Below are 20514 nucleotides of genomic sequence, written 5' to 3'. Positions count from 1 at the left end.
AGCGGAGAAGAAGGATGAAATAGTGGACAGACATTGAGGGATTCTGGTTAGAAGGGAGGTGATATCTGGTCCAGAGATGTAGATCTGTGTGTCGTCAGCATAGAGGTGATACTGAAAGCCATGAGATTCTATGAGCTGTCCCAGGCCAAAGGTGTAAATGGAGAAGAGCAAGGGCCCAAGGACTGAACCTTGTGGGACTCCGACAGATAGAGGGCGAGGTGAGGAGGTGGTGTGTGAGTGGGAGACGCTGAATGTCCGGTCTGTTAGGTATGATGAGATCCAGGATAGGGCCAAGTCTGCGATGCCAAGGGATGAGAGGGTTTGTAATAATAGAGAATGGTCCACTGTGTCAAAGGCAGCCGACAGGTCGAGGAGGAGGAGGACAGAGTAGTGTCGCTTGCTCTTGGCGGTTAAGAGGTCATACATTTCATATGTATGGGTGTATCTATATAGGGCATATGGATGTAAATGGAAAGGTTCTTGGTGGCAACTTTTCCTTCTTTCTTTTTGGAGGACCTAACTCACTAGCGCATTCCATGTATTCCCTCATTTTCCCTGGATCATTTAGCACCACAGACTGGCCACTGATTGTAACAATTACTGATGCCATGGCCTTTCGAACATAATGCCCTCCGGGTGCTCAATGATTGACTGCTCAAGGCATGGGTTCCCTCTCCATAGACATGAGGTTACTGCCCGGATTTCTGGAAGACGTAACGTTGGGCTGAGTATTTTTTTTCTTACGACTGAGTATATTTAGAATATTTGCGTTTCCTGACATTCTGTAGTAAAAGAATATTCTAAATTGCACCTTAACCCTCGTGAATGTCTGATAATTGGTAAAGACAGTTGTTCTGTTTTGGGCGACTTTTATCACATTTCTATGGTCACTGTGAATGAGTATTTACGTGGAACCGTACATTGCTAGCAAAAGGAGATTAAAACAAAATTTATGGGCCTGTCCATCATTGTCTCCTGCAGCATATAACTGGTGGGAGAATAAGCCGTTCTCCGGGGTGAGTGATATTTGTTTGGCCTGTGAGTCTTTTGTGTTTTTATTGCTTGTGCCAGGACCTTGCTTGATCTTTGTTTTGCACATTTCCTGTTTCTAAACCGCAGGAGACCCTGCTGTCTCTTTATGACATTTCGGGGCCCCTCCTCACTGTACTGCTTGCACCAGTGTGTGTGAGAAGGACCTATCACTCACACACAGATGTTTATTGCAGAAGGGCTTTATCTGACTTCCACCTCCAATATTGTGAGATGAACAGATGTAGCCGTCCCATGCCGCTCGCAACGCTGGGAGCAACCACAGCACCTTATCTGTCATTGCATGCAGCATTGGTAATAAATATGGCTGATGTCTGAGTGACACCTTCCACGGTTATTTTATTTTTTTTGTTTTTGAAACAGTTGCCTGATACGTTAATGGCAAAAAAAAAAAAGGAAAATATGAAATGTGGAGCTCACGCGTGGCAAGTACAGTGTCCGAGCCTAGCCGCTCATTACTGATCTGGAATTAAATTGAATCAAATATTTTTTTAGATTCTTTTTTAATTAGATAAGCCCCCTTTAACAGGTTTTGTACTATCTGCACTTTTCCATTTGATCTGAAGAAAATCAAGTCTGTTTATACATTTGCTAAGGCGTAGACTACATTAAAAGAAAGTAAACGAAACCCAACAATTTCTGTGGGTTCGGCAAATCATCTGATGTGTATGGGGGCCTCTTGACTCTTCTCTTTCTCTTCCTGTTGAACTGCAATGGCTTTTATTCTTTGGTTTGGTGCGTAGATAAGCTGCTTTTAGAAAATTTTTACTTTGGCTATCTCATGGTGAACACAGGAACACCAACCTTTCATATGTATGGGTGTATCGGAGAGGCCGAACCAACCTTCGGCCAACAGCTGTCTACTATGTATGGTGGCCTTTGTCACTGGAAGTAACCTAAAATTTATCTAAAAGTCACAGGCATTTTCATATGGAATTGTTGTGCAGCATGTCCTAAGTAACTAATCTGTCTGGGTTTCTTCTTTTTTCTAAAAACGTACAGGATTTGCACAATCATCAAAATTCAGCAACTGTAGCACTACAATGTTCATTCAGCTCTCCTTGAGGATAGCACCATCCTGATGTTTGTAGACTTATAGGCTAGATAGTTCCTTTTACCGTTTCCACAGGCCGGTTATTGCCTAGCCAATAAGTCTGTGTCAGTTTGGCGCTCTCCTCAAGGAGAACCCATACATCGTAGACCTCCGTCAAAGATCATGTAATCCGCCAAACAGACTCCTATTTTGCTCTGACAAGAGGCAAAAACTTTGACTAAGCTGGATTTTTCTTTTCCTTTCGGACAATATCCTAGCTTTTTAAAAGTTATTTCCCAGTGTAAAATAAAAAATAACACCTACCCACTTTCCATACCGGCACCACCATACCAGCAATCTTGGTCCCAGGGCTCGCGTAACATTCTTAAGCCAAGTGAACCCTGCAGCCAATCAGCAGCCGCTAGTGATCTGAAGTTCTCACACTTTCTACGGGTTTCCAAGGTTCGTCCGATGAAAGTATGAGAGAAGCAAGCTTAACAGAGAGCCCCTGAATGGCTGCAGTGCTCATGTGGCATAAAAATGTTACATGAGCCCCGGTGATGGCATCGCTGGAAAGGCACTGGTGCTTTGAAGAATATTACAATGGGGAATATAATATTTAAAAAGGAGTTTTCCGAGTAGTGGACAACCCTTTTAAATGATCAGTATTGACTTCTAAGATTTCTACATGCAGTAGGTGTCAGTAGAGCCCCTTTTCTTCATTTTTCACCCATGGTTCATCTTCTTGTACGGCTGTGTCCGGTACAACATTTTATAGATCTTGAAAGTCCCAGGATTTAAATCCCAGTCTATCATGCATTGTTGGCCATTTGTTTTGATTTGTGCATTGTGGGAAACCACCTTTAGTTTAAAAGTAGAATAAAAAATAAGTTGATGCCGGTGAAGGGATAAACCGATTTTTCTCTTACTCCATCTCAGGTCGCCACTTGGAAAATTACTAAGGCTATGTTCTCACTTTTTGTATGTTCTGTTTAGCCAGAACGTGAATCTGTTGGATCAAGGCCATGACTAGGAGCCAGAATTTGAATCTGTAGGACCAAGGCCGTGACTAGGAGCCAGAATTTGAATCTGTAGGACCAAGGCCATGACTATGAGCCAGAATTTGAATCTGTTGGATCAAGGCCATGACTAGGAGCCAGCATTTGAATCTGTAGGACCAAGGCCGTGACTAGGGGCCAGAATTTGAATCTGTAGGACCAAGGTCATGACTAGGAGTTTATGGGACCCACGGTCACTAGCCCTAGCTGTACACATAAAATTGGCTGACCAGTAGTATGGAGAATCTATATGTAACTTTATAAAAAATAAAGAAAGTGAACCATTTCACCAGAGGGATGGCTTGACTGACTATGCCAGTGGTGGACCCGGATAAAAAGGGCCCCCGTAAGAGTACAGTATATGGACTCTTTGCAGAACCACATTTCTGTATATTAGAGAAGCTACTTGTAGCTTTGAAAGTGGAAGTGGGCCCCCTAAGATTTTGGGCCCCTGTGTGGCTCCATAGGTTGCACTAACGATATGTTCACCCCTTGACCATGCCTATACTGAAGATTCAAGCAAATAGTAATCTAGCCAAAAATGAGGATAAAAGCAAGCTTTTTATTTCACACAACTTAAAATCCACATTGGGGGGGAATACATTTTTGTCACGAACAAAGAGACTTACGTGTTAATCTAAATGTCTCTGATGTCAGCAAAGGGCAGTCCCTTGAGAATGTAGAGTCCATGAAGATTACGTAAACATGTTCTACACTTGTCAACTCATAGTTTGATTTTCTTGCCCAAGAGTTTACAAACCCTTGCACCTATGTCTCATTTTGCCATCACTTTTTTTAGGCTTTTAAAACATGATCTTCTTCTAAACCACTGTAATTAGAGAAAAAAAACAGTCTTGGATCGGGCTTACATGTCACACCAGTATATCCAGTTACATGGTGCTCCGTATGGTTAAAAATAGAATAACAGAACAAGATGTAACCTCGATATTTATTTTGGAAAGCTGAATGGAAGACTTGAGGATGCCATTGTCCTGTCTCCTTCCTCGAGGACTCAGAGATGGTAGAGTGGTTTGGGAACATGGCGTGACATTCTTGACTTGGCCGTGCCGTCTTTGAAATCTTTTAACAACAATAATACCATCGTGTACGTTTGGTTTTCCCGCTGGCACAGAAACACTCCAACTTTTATATTCTCTTTTATTAGTTTCACAGAGGAGCAGAGGAGTTTAGCAAGTTCTTGTAGCCCGAGGGCGATAGTGCAAAGATTTTCTGTATTCTTTGGCCCAATCGCCACCAGCCTCTTATGTAATATGTTATGATAAACTGCAGGTCACAAGAGTTATTGCTCCTATTCCCACCCATTGCAAAGCTATTCTTTTCAAAATTGACTAATTTCCTGGATATAGAAAAAAGTTTTGAAACTTTTTCAAGACAAGTAGAAAGGTCCCTCAATGACTAGATAAACCCCAATGATCGGCTTTAACTGTGGAGGAAACTAGTTTAAGCTGTAGTGCCCCATCAGGAGAAATGAGGCATTGCACAATGTCCAATAAAAACACTAAAGTTTATGTTTAATGTAATGTCATGCTGGGTCCTCCTGAGACGCTCTTTGTAGTCACTCTGCCTGATAGATTGGGGTCCTCAGTAGAGTTGAGCACAAAGATTCGCATGACGTTGGTCCACCAGCCCAAGGAATCTCCTCCTATCTGCTGGCATCTTCTGATTACTAGGCCTAGTAATTCGAAGAAGTGCCAGGAATACCTGCAGGTAGGAAGTGGTTCGCTCGGCTCTGGCCATGGGCTGCCGATGTAGCCACTAGACTAGAGTCCTGAAAAGGTGGGTTTTTGATACCAGACAAACCCTCCAAATACAGGGTGGATAAATGTCCAGTATATTAAAGGTTCTCGTAGATCAGTCGTAGATCAAATGAGATAAAATAAATAAATAAGAGATTTAAAAATTTAAAAAATGACCGGACTTGCCTGTTAAATTTCCCTCCAGTGGTTCCCACATGTCATGTGTCCAAGCAGCCAATCACTGACCTCAGTTGGGATGCCTACATGTACGGCACATGATCATTGAGGTCAGTGATTGGTTGCAAGGTAGATAGGGACATTATGACTGCAGCAAAATCCTGGAGGGACCACTTGAGTTTTGGAAGATTTAAAAGGTGTATAACTTGTTTATTTATTTTTTATTTTTTAGTATTTACCGCTGTTAGACATTTTAATTATTCATGTTTTTTTTTTTAATCCTAGACAATCACTTTAAATCCTCATAATTCTTATTTCTAATTATAATTAGCAGGTTCAGCTTGTTCAGAAACACTTACGCCCACATTAAAATCCTTAAATTAAAATATATATATATTTTTTAGATATATACCGTAAATAGTTTTTTTTTGTTTATTGATGTCCAAATCAAAGAACAAAATGTTTTTTAATGCCCTGAGCTTCTTTTTTTTTAGTTTTTACATTTTGAATGTTGATACAGATTCAGGTCTTTTTTTTCTTTGATTTTTATTTAATCCAATATTTAAAAAAAAAAAAAGATCTATAGAATTTATATAAAATATTCTTTATTTTTTAATTTATTTTTATTGCCTTGGGTCCCTTTGTAACATGGACTGAGGCTGCATTCACACATCCATGGCCCGAGTGTCCAGATCTCAACTCAACGGCAGCGTAGGTATCTAATGAAGCGGTCAAGTTGGGGTAGGGAGAACCGCGGCCAGTTTGAGTACTGGTCTGTACTTGGACCACGACACACTTTGCCAATCATAGTAAGACACCTATACTAGATTCCTTTATTATTGCCATGAAGTGTATGACGATGAATAACACCTAAGGAGAGGCTTCATAAAGAGGCAGAGTAAAGGGTATAAAAAACTAATTTTATTGAAATAAGATATAAAAACAAGCCATAAAGGCAGTAGGGAAATAAAAGGAATGAGAAGACACGGATGAGGTAAAAAAGGATGGAACAGTCTGGATATGTACAAAAATATATATACAGAGAGGCAATAGTATTAAAAAATGGGTAAATCAATACATCAGTAGTTGGATAACATTCCTTGTGTGGCTCAAAAAGAACACAATGCCGTAATGATTCGTTTAAAGTGCAGGCCAGAAAATGAAAAAATACCTTTAATAGTATAGTAGTGAACTTATATTGTATCGGTGCATATACAAATTTAGTAAGTAACACGTAAATGCCTTAATCTGCACTGAGTATCCAATACATAACAAAGCATAAGGTAACATGCACATTACCAGCTAAGTAGAGGTGCAGGTGTCCACCACACCCGACGCGCGTTTCGCAATGAAATGCTTTGTCCACCCCAATAAAATTTGGATTTATACCATTTCCTCTGCCCCTTTATGAAGCCTTTCATTAGGTGTTATTTTTTACTTGCCAAACATAGGACAATACATAGTAGTTTTTTTTACTTTAATTCTCCAACATTTATAAAATCTATTATTTTACTTTTTTATTATTTTTCTATGTTGCTAATTTTTATTTATTTATTAGATTTTTTAGTGCCACTTTTCAGCACTGTCTTATACAACATACTGACTTTGTTCTTGAAACACGCGGGTTTTTACTACTGACCTAGATCTTTCCCTGATAAAGCCATTATTATAAAGAACATTCCATGATGCAATAAACTTTTTGGGATTTTTTTAAAATTAAATAATTTGAAATATTGAGGTAATTTATGTTATGCATTTATCAAAGCTGAATGCTAGGGGCATTTTTTTTTAAAGATCCCTGGCCAATTGTACCTTAATTTTTTTCTTTTTTTTTACCAGCCAGTTGTTTTATATAGTGTTTTGTGTGGTAGGTTTGTTGTGGGCAACAGTAATAATAATAATTCTAATTCTATGATTTGCTGTTTCTAGGGCACAGACAGAAGCTTGATGACTCTAAGCCTAGTTTGTTCTCTGAACGCCTCAGTGATTTAGGGCGCATTCCTCATCCCAGTATGAGAGTGGGTGTCCCAACTCAGAGTCCACGGCCCTCCCTGACCTCTGCATCAAGTCCTTTTAATCCACAAGGACAGAGTCAGATTGCAGGTAAGGGGCAGATATACTTTTTCGGTCATTTTTTTTTATAGACATTATCGTTGAGATTATAGAGAGGTTTACATATCCTTTTCATTGGTCTCGTAACCGGCGATGGAAAATAGGCATTTCTATGTTAGTAGTGTTAGAATTGTAGACAGTCCTCGGGGATTCCCGGTGGTCCTTCACCTACTATTGATCTCATTCCCTTCTTATATTTCTAGATAATTTACTAATAGATAAAAATCAAACAACTTTTATAGAGTAGAGGTGTTGACTGGATGGGGAATTTACATTTTAATACTATTTTGCCAGTAGAGACTATGAAAAATGGCTAGTTCTTCATGTTAGTTGGTCCTTGTTGTGTGATAGGTATTATAGATAGCACCACATACACATTGTGATTGTGACCTCTAAATCCCACCTGTTACTTGTACCGGAACCCAGTAATTTTACCATCTTCTATCTCTTGAAGAAGATAGTCCTAGAAAATAATCTTCTAATGTTGTGCTGACCGTGGAAAGTTGGTGTTCTACATGAAGTCATGTCCATGGAAAAGAAGGGTGAAGTAAAACTAAATTGAGGGATCAGTCTGTACTTGGACTCAAGAGCAGTGACACAGGTTGACTCAATGACAGATGGTTTTAGTGACTTAGCTAATGTTTTTGTATAGTGGACTTCAAATGATTTACCGTAATTCATCTTGTATCTTTTGAAGGAGTTAGACATAAAAAATAATGTTCTAACATTGTGTTGACCTTGGAAAGTTGGTGTTCATGTCCATGGAGAAGTAGGGTGAGGTAAAAAGAATTCTCTGTGTAAATGAGCTCTATAGCGGTCTTGTGGGTTGACTCAAACCGACATGGCCTTAGTGAATCTTAGTCTCTCAGCTAAGCATTTTGGATAGTATACTTCAACAGGGTTTCTATCATCTTGTATCTCTTGAAGGAGATAATCTTAGAAGGTAATCTTCTAATCTTGTGCTGGTCATGGAAAGTTGGTGTCCTACATGAGTATCTATGTCCATTCATGTTCATGGAGAAAAGGATAAGGCAAACCTATGTTAGATGCTTTCCATACATTGATCTCCCCTAAAATCATAGATTTCCATTTTTAAAATTCTCTACCTTTTCACGGCTGTTTTAAGAACTGGTTGTTCATGTTGGCTGGTCATTGTTGTGTAGAAGGTATTATTGGGAGCGCCACAGACTTATAGTGATTTTGACCCATTAAATCCTACATGCTTCTCGTTGGTGATTGTATCATCTTCTATGGCTTCAAGGAGATCATCTAAGAAGGTACTCTTCTAACGTTATGTTGGTCATGGAAAGTTGATGTGCTACATGAGGTCATTCTACGATGTCCATAGGGAAATAGGACAAAGTTACGGTAACTTATGTTGGGGTCTCACTCTGTTCATGGGCTCAATAACAGCCGTGTATTGCCTCTTAGTCACTTAGTTAATGTTTTTGTATAGTGGACTTTAGCAGGGTTTTATTTTCATTCTCATACTATGGGTCACTCTCAAGTAAGAGTGCAAAGGAAGAGGTCCTAAGACCAATTCATCTCCTACTCTATCACAGTATAGGTGATAACTCGGTTGGACCCACACCGATTGGCAGAATGGGGAACGTTTATCCCTGTTGTGGAACTTGTATTCCTGTTACAAAATGGAGCTGCAGGTTGGACACCTGTCCTCTGCTTTATTGATTCTCTATAGGAATGCCGGATGGAGCCAAGCACTTCGCTCTGCAGCCCCATAGTTAATGAATGGAGAACTGCCTATCAATATCCTGTTGGTAGGTGATGACTTGTTTTTACCGGACAACCCCTACCGTTTAGGAAAGGAATTGGAAGAGGAATGATTGACATCAAAAAGGCCAGCTCCTTCAAACTCTTGCAGTCTGATTACATCCATTGAGGTTCACTTTCATAATGGCCAGCTTTTGTCTTACAATGTCAAGAGCTGGGCTCCCACCTTTAGCTAACGGAGCGCATTGTCAAGCTTTTGGTCGCCTTTAAGGAGGTAAATAAGTCCTTCAAAGAGGTCACTAAAAGTTATGAAACTCCTTGCTTGTGTGCACCATCAAACAGTGCTAGTTTAAAGTTTTAATACCTAATGACCAGTCGTTAGGGACATAAAGCTGCTTCTAGAACGAGTACATATAGATGTGTCTCCGTGTAGGGGTTTTTCTATTTAGTGGTGGTTTATATTTTTTTCGCTGTGAGATTGCAGCCTTGTTTTATTGTCCATGAAGATGGACACGTCACATTAACTTTTTGCAACGTGCTAATTTTTTATGGTGTAGTATATGCACCGTCATCTACGACTGTGTTTTTGCTTTTGCTGTTATGTTTGTGGGGTTTTTGTTTTTCATTTTTATCTGTGTGTCAAATTTAAGCTTTTCCTACAAATGAGAGATATGTAAGAACATGTATTAATACGTAAAAGTAACGGATAATGCGAAAGTCAGTTCTTTATTTGTTTAGACCCATTCACACGTTAAGGATTTGACATAGCTTTCGTCTCAGGTAACATCTGATCAGTGGGTGCCGGGTGTCTGATATTGATGACCAAGTCCTGGACAAACCCTTTAATTTTCCAGGCCAGGAATTTTTCTGATGGACCATATTTTAGAAAGATCCATATACAGTGTACGTGGTACCTATAAACGCTACGTTAGATGTCCTTGCTTGGTAATTCGGTGAGTTCACAAGCAGTTTTAGGATAAAACCCCAGCACGGTTTACTATTTAATTACCTAGTGTGACCCTTTTTTGTGGCATGTCCTAGGACTCAACTCCCTACCACCAGAACATATGGGCATCGCTGGCAGCTGATGAGTTAATTTTATTTTTCTATTTTCTTACTCGCTCAAATTGTCGGCAGCCAAGATAAAAAGAACCTCAGATCGTTAGCATATGCAGCACACAAGCACGGGGGACTGATCTTCAAAGTCACAAGTCAACTTATTTGGAACGAGATAACTTGCAGAGCTGACGTTTGAAGCTCCGCGAAACGCGCTGTCGCCGCACACACAGGAAGGAGATGTTTGTAGGCTTGTTCGGGCCTCACTTGTGCAAGCGTGCCCTGCATGGCATGTTCCGGAAGTGGAGAAATACACTTGTCTGTCTGCTGCGTAGGGCGATACGGTCTCACGGTGCACCTGCAAAACGGCCGTCTGTGCAACGATAATATTATAAGGGATGTGCGCCTCCTTACTGACATTGTGCACTCATTGTGATAAAGAAGTATGGACGATTCACACTGTCAGGTTTACAAATCCTGGATTATTATAGAAAAGTAAAGAAAAGCAAAATAGAGTGCAAATATAAGGTCTGGAACTATCACTTTATAGTCCAAGATAGATAGATAATAGATAGATAGATAGATAGATAGATAGATAGATAGATAGATAGATAGATAGATGATAGATAGATAAATAGATAGATAGATAGATAGATAGATAACAGATAGATGATAGATAGATAGATAGATAGATGATAGATAGATAATAGATAGATAGATAATAGATAGATAGATAGATAGATAACAGATAGATGATAGATAGATAGATAGATGATAGATAGATAATAGATAGATAGATAGATAATAGATAATAGATGATAGATAGATAGATGATAGATAATAGATAGATAGATAGATTGATGATAGATAGATAACAGATGATAGATAGATAATAGATAATAGATGATAGATAGATAGATAGATAGATAGATGATAGATAATAGATAGATAGATTGATGATAGATAGATAACAGATAGATAGATAGATAGATAGATAGATAGATAGATAACAGATAAATAGATTATAGATAGATAATAGATGATAGATAGATAATAGATAGATGATAGATAATAGATAGATGATAGATGATAGATAATAGATAATAGACAGATGATAGATAGATAGATAGATAGATAGATAATAGATAGATAGATAATAGATAGATAGATAGATAACAGATAGATGATAGATAGATAATAGATGATAGATAGATAATAGATAGATGATAGATAATAGATGATAGATAGATGATAGATAACAGATAAATAGATTATAGATAGATAATAGATGATAGATAGATAATAGATAGATGATAGATAATAGATGATAGATAGATGATAGATAATAGATAATAGACAGATGATAGATAATAGATAGATGATAGATAGATAGATGATAGATAATAGATAGATAATAGATAGATAGATAGATGATAGATAGACATAGATAGATGAGAGATAGATAGATGATAGATAGATGATAGATAGATAATAGATAGATAATAAATAGATAGATAATAAATAAATAGATAGATAGATGATAGATAATAGATAGATAGATGATAGATAGATAGATGATAGATAGATAGATTTATATGAAAGTGCAGTCTGAATAAGTAGTAACCCAGCAGGACACAAGGATGAGCGGTGCCCTTTGAATATGTTGTTTTTTTCGCTGGGTGCTTTTCTAGGCTTATACGCAAAGCGTCAGGATACGAATGTAACTCCGGTTGCAAACACCTGGGGCAAGACAAGCATGTTTCATTTTATTGCCTTTACCCTAATCCATGTCCACACCCTAATGCTAGCCTTAGTTAAGGTTCCAAAAAGTATGTTATATCATAAAAGTTTTTATAATGTTAGTATTTTATTATCTATCTTGAACAGGTGCCACTTTTTATTAAAACAAAATTGTGGACAACTCCCAATAGGTCTTTGTGTTTCCTCTTACAAAATGACAAGTGAGAGGAGAGGGAGACAGTAAAGATCACAGTGCAGATCTTGTGCAGTGCACATCATTCAGTTGTGTTGCTGCATATGCAGAGCGCAACAGGCTAGGTGAGTTTGTGTTAGGCTGCACACTGCATAGACAGCAACTAAAATGATAAAGCTCACTTCATTACACTGAAGCTTTGTAAGCCTATCAGCATGCTACATGTAGGTCCATAATTACCCGATCCCAAACTCTTAAGACCAATGATTCACTCAGGATTATTGAGATTATGTAACTTGCCTTATTGTTGATCCTGATCCATCCCGGTTTTGTTGAACGCAAATTTCCTACGGTCCTGCTATTTCAGGGCGAGGAGGGCGAGGCCTGGCTGTAGACTTTGCAATGACGACGTCTATGAAGTTTCCATAAGTCACATTGTTTGTTTTATTTTTATTTCTTCCACTTTTTTAACCAGAGGAAATTCAAGCGACACACTCAAATGCTCGGCCAACTTATGTAAGAGCCAAGCAAACTCATCCAGCTCTTTATAGGACAGACTAATGAGGTCTGGTTTAGTAATTGATCTAATAACAGTTCCCCATCCGGCTACTGGACGTACATAAATTCCAGGGAGGTCGGAGGATGGACCAGGATGGGGTCCAACCTGTTTTGTACCTATTTCTTGGACACTTGTTAATAGGATTATGGTTAGTCCTCCTCTTGGAACAACTTCTCCGAGTACTCCTGGTTAATGTTGAAATTGCATAATAGTTTTTTGGCAGACCCTACAAGGCAGGCGCACCGATATGAGCTCCTTGTTCTATTAGCTTTTTCATGTGGTTTAGCTGAAAACCAGACGATGTCAAGTCAATTGCCAAATCCCTTCTGAGAGTCAAATACTGAAAGATGCCAACTGCTCCACCATTAAATGAACGATTAGTGTTCGTGAAGAGGAAACTAAGCCATTTCACCTGTGTGTCCAACAAGTCACATGTCTCACATGATACACTTGAGGTAAAATTTAAGGTTACCGTGTCCACCTCATGACTTTATAGAAATTCTTGCAACTGCCAAACAAGTTCTTTTCCCTACGGTAACATTGATATCTCATGAGGTAGACCACAATTTTACCATGGTAGTTACTTGACTATAATCTGATTAAATGGCTTCTATATGATGTCTGGGATAAGCACCCCATTTGACCCACCAAATTCAGCCAGATGTAGAAGAGGTGGAGGTCCATGTGTATTACGCACTCAATTAAAGTCAGTAGAGGTTATGAAGACAGTTAAGTCATTGCTGATTTCGGTGGGACTAGCCAACCATCTTTCGCATATGGAGACCTCCCAAATTACTCCTGACATATAATATCAGGGAGACCCACTCATTGCAGCCTCATATAAAAGAAGAGGACGTCCACGTGTATCACCCTCTCAATTGAAGTCAGTAGAGATAATAGAGACAGCAAACCAATAGATATTTTGGTGGTACTAGCCAACCAACTTATGTGTATGGAGAACTCCCCACTCACTCCCTAAAGATAATATTGGGGAGACCCACCCATTGCAGCCACATATAGAAGAGGCAGACGTCCATGTGTGTGATCTTCTCATTTGAAGACAGCACAGGTTATGGAGACAGTTAGCCAATGCCTATTTCGGTGGGACTCGTCAACCATCTTACATATATTGAGACCTTCCCAATCTCTGCCAATATATGTTTTAGGGGGAGACCAACTCATAGCATCCACATTTAGAAGAAGTAGATGTCTATGTGTGTGGCTCTCTCAGTTGAAGACGGTAAAGGTTATTAGAGGCAGCTAAACAAATGACTCCCTCAGACATAACATTTTAGATGAAAGTTGGCCAAATGCGTCAATTTCAGCTGGACCATGTTACGTTTGGAGACATCCTCACTCTCCCCCGACAAATGAGAAAAGGATCAAACAGTTGGAATTTCAATTCCCGATTCTTTTGTTTTCAGGGCAGGTGTTTGGCAGTGCCATTCACCTCTCTCACAGCTGAGCGCTCATGTTCATGGGGAATCGGGAGAGATTGAGATCTGTCAAACCAACATTCTGCTGACGGCCACCTCATGTGTATGTCCTGCTTTAACTTCTCTCTAGAGCAGGGGTCCCCAACTCCAGTCCTCAAGGCCCACCAACAGGTCATGTTTTCAGGATTTCCTTTGCATTGCACAGGTGATGCAATTATTACCTGGGCAAGACTAAGGAAATCCTGAAAACATGACATGTTGGTGGGCCTTGAGGACTGGAGTTGGGGACCCCTGCTCTAGAGGACCAGGTTTATGGTTAACTCAGGCAGCCTATGAAAATGGTGTAATATTTTAGTTTTCCTGCATCTTCCACCCCAAAAGGGAAATAAACACTTTCAGATTCCCAATAAAGATTACATTGAATAATTGGATTCACTAATGATCTTGATTTTTCTTTGTTAACCATTGAAGTATTCTTGTTCTTTTGGACTTTCCTAGACTTTATATGTCTTATATGCACTAACAAATGAAAACAAGCAAGAGTACCATGGAGAGATTCCCCCTATGTGTTGGATGTTTTTATTATGTTTTGTGGGATGATTTCAGATGGTATAGAAAAATCTCTTTTTCCTTTTTTTTTTCTAGACCCCAGACAGACGCAGTCATCCCCACCATGGTCGTATGACCAGTCGTATCCATCGTATCTGAGCCAGATGACCTCTCCATCCATTCATTCCACCACCCCCTTGTCCTCCAGCCGAGGGACAGGGCTTCCTGCTATCACCGATGTTCCTCGTCGCCTCTCAGGTACTGTCACTATGTGAATATTTGGATATTTATCTACGTCATATGAACCATGGTTGTCTTCAAGACCATACCTTTAGGAAATATCAATGGCGAGTAAACATAAGATAATTCTCATTGCGTTGGAGAGATGTGGGTTTAAGCTCACGCTATAAAAATATTATTGTACATTTAAGAGTCGGATTGTATATTTATTGTTTTATAGCGCTAATGACATTATTACATCGTTGTGTGGGTGTACTAAAATAAAATAGAGCCCGTCACACCCAAAATCTGCCCACGTCTGACAACAGGTGAAATATCCCCTCCAAGGTCTAATGTTTTTTTATTGAGACGACGTGGAATTTTCGGATCATGGGATCATTGATGACAAATGGGGAGTCAGGCGGTAAATGGTTGCACAGGCGTCACTTACTCGGATCTCACACACTGTACATGCAGTTTTACGAACCATTTTAGGCGACATTTTAAAAAAACAATAATTCGAATGTTTTAGCCACAATTCTAAAAGACTGCGGCAAAGCTGACACCTGGGAGAGCATCCTAAGTCCTGTTAGTCATTACATACAGTTTTTATAGTAAGAACTGTGCTGCCTTTTAAAAATCCCAGAACCAGAATACTCGCACTTGTAGGATTTTAGCAGTGAATTCGTTCGTAGACCTGCATGAAATCCGCATCCCATGCCTCCGAATGGAGTCATTTTGCGACCACTACCAGTTTATTTCGGTTGAAAACGCATAGGGCAACAGTGCACCAGATCCAGGTAACGCGATCAAAGGCTGGGTCCAACAGGACCCGGGGGGAGGGGGCAAACTCACCCTAGGTTTCAGTTTGAGACATCCATCATTCATGTACAATAGATGTGCACACTGAACGTATGGCGAGGAGTCAGAAGCTGATTCTGCTCCATACAGAGCGGATGCCGACTGTGTTACATAGCTGGCACCCGAGTCTAACTGCTAGGATCAGAACTAGCTCCGATCACATCAGTATAATCTCGTAGATGCCACTGTCAATCATGACTGTGGCATTTAAGGGGTTAGAAATGGGGGAAATTGTGCCTTCGAAGCCTCACCAGTAGCTCCGGGGCATGATTGCAAGGTGTCGATAGCATTGTCGTTGCAGCAGGAGGGTCTACTGAACCGTCGTACAGGTTTTTACACCTATGAAGCCCAGCCTGTGCCTTGGCTTCAGAGGGAATACTTAATTCTCCAATGCACTGCCATATTACAGGATTTCAGTGAATTATATGAGATTTAGTAATACCAGTTTCAAGTCTCCTGGGGAGACCAATAACAATGTGTATATATATATATATATATACTAGATGGTGGCCCGATTCTAACGCATCGGGTATTTTAGAATATGCATGTCCACGTAGTATATTGCCCAGCGACGTAGTATATTGCCCAGCCACGTAATATATTGCCCAGTCACGTAGTATACAGTACAGAGCCACGTAGTATATTGCCCAGTCACGTAGTATACAGTACAGAGCCACGTAGTATATTGCCCAGTCACGTAGTATACAGTACAGAGCCACGTAGTATATTGCCCAGTCACGTAGTATACAGTACAGAGCCACGTAGTATATTGCCCAGCCACGTAGTATATTGCCCAGTCACGTAGTATATTGCCCAGTCACGTAGTATATTGCCCAGTCATGTAGTATATTGCCCAGTCACGTAGTATATTGCCCAGTCACGTAGTATATTGCCCAGCCACGTAGTATATTGCCCAGTCACGTAGTATATTGCCCAGTCACGTAGTATATTGCCCAGTCATGTAGTATATTGCCCAGTCACGTAGTATATTGCCCAGTCACGTAGTATATTGCCCAGCCACGTAGTATATTGTCCAGTCACGTAGTATATTGCCCAGCCATGTAGTATATTGCCCAGCCACGTAGTATATTGCCCAGCCATGTAGTACATTGCTCAGTGACGTAGTATATTGCCCAGCCACATAGTATATAGCAGAGCCACGTAGTACAGCATATTGCCCAGCCACGTAGTATATTGCCCAGCGACGTAGTATATTGTCCAGCCACGTAGTATATTGCCCAGTCACGTAGTATATTGCCCAGTCACGTAGTATATTGCCCAGTCACGTAGTATATTGCCCAGTCACTTAGTATATTGCCCAGCACAGAGCCACGTAGTATATTGCCCAGTCATGTAGTATATTGCCCAGCCACGTAGTATATTGCCCAGCCATGTAGTATATTGCTCAGTGACGTAGTATATTGCCCAGCCACATAGTATATAGCAGAGCCACGTAGTACAGTATATTGCCCAGCCACGTAGTATATTGCCCAGCGACGGAGTATATTGTCCAGCCACGTAGTATATTGCCCAGTCACGTAGTATATTGCCCAGTCACGTAGTATATTACCCAGCCACGTAGTAACATAGTAACATAGTTAGTAAGGCCGAAAAAAGACATTTGTCCATCCAGTTCAGCCTATATTCCATCATAATAAATCCCCAGATCTACGTCCTTCTACAGAACCTAATAATTGTATGATACAATATTGTTCTGCTCCAGGAAGACATCCAGGCCTCTCTTGAACCCCTCGACTGAGTTCGCCATCACCACCTCCTCAGGCAAGCAATTCCAGATTCTCACTGCCCTAACAGTAAAGAATCCTCTTCTATGTTGGTGGAAAAACCTTCTCTCCTCCAGACGCAAAGAATGCCCCCTTGTGCCCGTCACCTTCCTTGGTATAAACAGATCCTCAGCGAGATATTTGTATTGTCCCCTTATATACTTATACATGGTTATTAGATCGCCCCTCAGTCGTCTTTTTTCTAGACTAAATAATCCTAATTTCGCTAATCTATCTGGGTATTGTAGTTCTCGCATCCCCTTTATTAATTTTGTTGCCCTCCTTTGTACTCTCTCTAGTTCCATTATATCCTTCATGAGCACCGGTGCCCAAAACTGGACACAGTACTCCATGTGCGGTCTAACTAGGGATTTGTACAGAGGCAGTATAGTGCTCTCATCATGTGTATCCAGACCTCTTTTAATGCACCCCATGATCCTGTTTGCCTTGGCAGCTGCTGCCTGGCACTGGCTGCTCCAGGTAAGTTTATCATTAACTAGGATCCCCAAGTCCTTCTCCCTGTCAGATTTACCCAGTGGTTTCCCGTTCAGTGTGTAATGGTGACATTGATTCCTTCTTCCCATGTGTATAACCTTACATTTATCATTGTTAAACCTCATCTGCCACCTTTCAATAGTATATTGCCCAGCCACGTAGTATATTGCCCAGCCACGTAGTATATTGCCCAGCCACGTAGTATATTGCCCAGTCACGTAGTATATTGCCCAGTCACGTAGTATATTGCCCAGCCACGTAGTACAGCATATTGCCCAGCGGCGGAGTATATTGCCCAGTCACGTAGTATATTGCCCAGTCACGTAGTATATTGCCCAGTCACTTAGTATATTGCCCAGCACAGAGCCACATAGTATAGAGACTTAAAAAAAAATAATTAACATATACTCACCTTCCGAAGGCCCGTTGAAGTCCTGCTATACTCACCATCCGCCGCCTTTCCCGCTCCTCGCCACGCTCCCAGGACCGCTCCATTGCAAGCGGCAGCTTCCGGTCCCAGGGCTGGTGTGAGCAGGACCTATGATGACGTCGCGGTCACATGACCATTACGTCGCGGCAGGTCCTTGTCGCACACCAGCCCTGGGACCGGAAGCTGCCGCTTGCAATGGAGCGGTCCCGGGAGTGTGGTGAGGAGCGAGAAAGGCGGCGGAGGGTGAGTATAACAGGTTTTTTTATTTTTTTTTTTATTTTTAACATGACATATTTTTACTATTGATGCTGCATAGGCAGCATCACTAGTAAATAGTTGGGGACACACAGGGTTAATAGCAGCGGTAACGGACTGCGTTACACCGCGGACCATTACCGCTGCCATTAACCCTGTGTGAGCGGTGAGTGGAGGGGATTACGGAGCGGGCGCCGGGCAGTGAGTGCAGGGGAGTAGGGGAGGGAATAATAATAATCTTTATTTTTTATATAGCGCTAACATATTCCGCAGCGCTTTACAGTTTGCACACATTATCATCACTGTCCCCGATTGGGCTCACAATCTAGAACTGTGGCCGTCACTGATTGGTCGCGGCAGCCATGACAGGCAGCTGCCGAGACCAATCAGCGAACGAATAACCGTGACAGAAGGACAGACAGACGGAAGTACCCCTTAGACAATCATATATATAGATACGGTATATATATTAAAGAAAAGCATATATTTTTTTAAATATAAAAGTTCACATCACCCAATATAAAAATTGAAATTTCCCAGAACATAAAATCTTGAAAAAATAAAAAAGTTACAGCTCTTAGAATAAAAGGAGGGAAAATAGAAAGGTAAGAGGAGGCCATTCTTTCCTGTGCTGCACCCAAGCCAAAAGTGACAGAGCCTTGACCAACGTGTGGTTTGGATACGGTTCGATCGGAGAACCCTTCTTAATTTAAATGGGAACCTGACAGCTGACACATGTTGCCCGATCCACAAGAGGAATCCTATCACTCCAGGGCAGTGGGTGGGGACAGGCTGGCGAGACCCGACTTGTGGCTCAGTCTCGAGCATCTATCAAACTATGTTTTTCCGATTTTTCTTGAATTTTTCAAGCCCCATTAAAATTGTTGCCGGGTTCGCCTTTGGCTGCCACTCATCTAAAATTACAATAAAGGCGACCATCAATCATTCCCCGGCACGACACGTCAGATTGTCGTGTGGTCTCTCGTGAACCCAAAGCCCTTCACGTGTCGCTCCACGCCGTGGATACAGATTAAGTGCACACGTTGCGTTGTCTGCTAGAAGAGTCTGCGCCGTGACAGCCCTAATTCCCTCCCTTGATCCACGGTAACAAATGTTGCCTCTCAGCGCCCCCCGCAGACCATAAATCACATGGATCTGACACTATAGCGTTTTAAATTCGTCTTATCAAAAAAATCAGATTAAGCACACAGCTCTCACCCCACTCCCCACCACCATCACTTATTTCCCTGGAGATTTAACTTTTCACTATTCGATCAGAGTTATAAATGAAGGTTGATCCGGCGCACATGTTGTAAGAGCCGCCGCCTTTGTAGTCTCGTCCGGTGCAGAATTCCTGATCGGGCCGTGACTGACAAGTGTTCGCCTATTACCCACTTGACCATCAGTTGCTTTTTCCTTTTTTTTTTTTTTTTTTTTTTTCGACATTGTTACCTTCTCCGTATTTGGAATTTTTTTTTTGCTTTTTAAAGGCATAGACAGCGAGGGGAGTCTTATCGTCTGTCCTGGTTTTAAAGGGTCTTATCTCAGGCTCCTAACCACATCTGAAACTTCTTGCTCATTATGAATTTCATGGCAGCGGATTTACTAAAAGTGTTTCCATATGTTGCTTCCTAATATATCTCATCTTTTTTTTTTTCTCTCCGAGCGGAATAAGAACGCACGCACGCACGCACGCATGCTGGCTGGAAATGACTGCAGGATGTGACAGAGCAGTCACATGGCCACATTGGCACTGTGTGTGGGCTCTCCGCGCAGCCAGCTGCCCCAGGACTAGCTTTTGTAGTGTCGCGGATCTAGTTTCAAAGTCAAAAATACTCCACCCTCCCCTACTTCACTTTTTTTTTTTTTTTGCCCAAACTTTTCCTAGTTTGTAATCAATCTGTCAGGGAGCCCTGCTGATTTCTGTTTAATGAACACTGTCCTGTGCTGGGGAGACTTTGTTGTGAAGCAAAAATTTTAAAAAAAAACCCTAAATATTCAACTTAAGTGTTGGATTTA

At 40.9% G+C, this 20514-nt stretch overlaps 1 protein-coding gene across 2 annotated transcripts in view; it reads left to right on the top strand.

Annotated features, from left to right (window-relative positions):
• Window positions 1-20514, top strand: part of RUNX2 (RUNX family transcription factor 2) — a 280535-nt gene that overhangs the window by 243670 nt on the left and 16351 nt on the right. Inside the window, exons 6-7 of one of the 2 annotated variants that reach the window (XM_069728218.1) lie at window positions 7005-7178; window positions 14548-14709. In XM_069728218.1, coding sequence (XP_069584319.1) covers window positions 7005-7178; window positions 14548-14709 — 336 coding nt within the window. The remainder of the gene's footprint in view (window positions 1-7004; window positions 7179-14547; window positions 14710-20514) is intronic. The other variant, XM_069728219.1, reaches the window with a different exon arrangement.

This window comes from Ranitomeya imitator, chromosome 5, assembly GCF_032444005.1.
Source record: "Ranitomeya imitator isolate aRanImi1 chromosome 5, aRanImi1.pri, whole genome shotgun sequence".
Lineage (NCBI taxonomy): Eukaryota > Metazoa > Chordata > Amphibia > Anura > Dendrobatidae > Ranitomeya > Ranitomeya imitator.
Note: the sequence above shows the minus strand (reverse complement) of the source record. Positions and strands in the feature narration are given on the sequence as shown.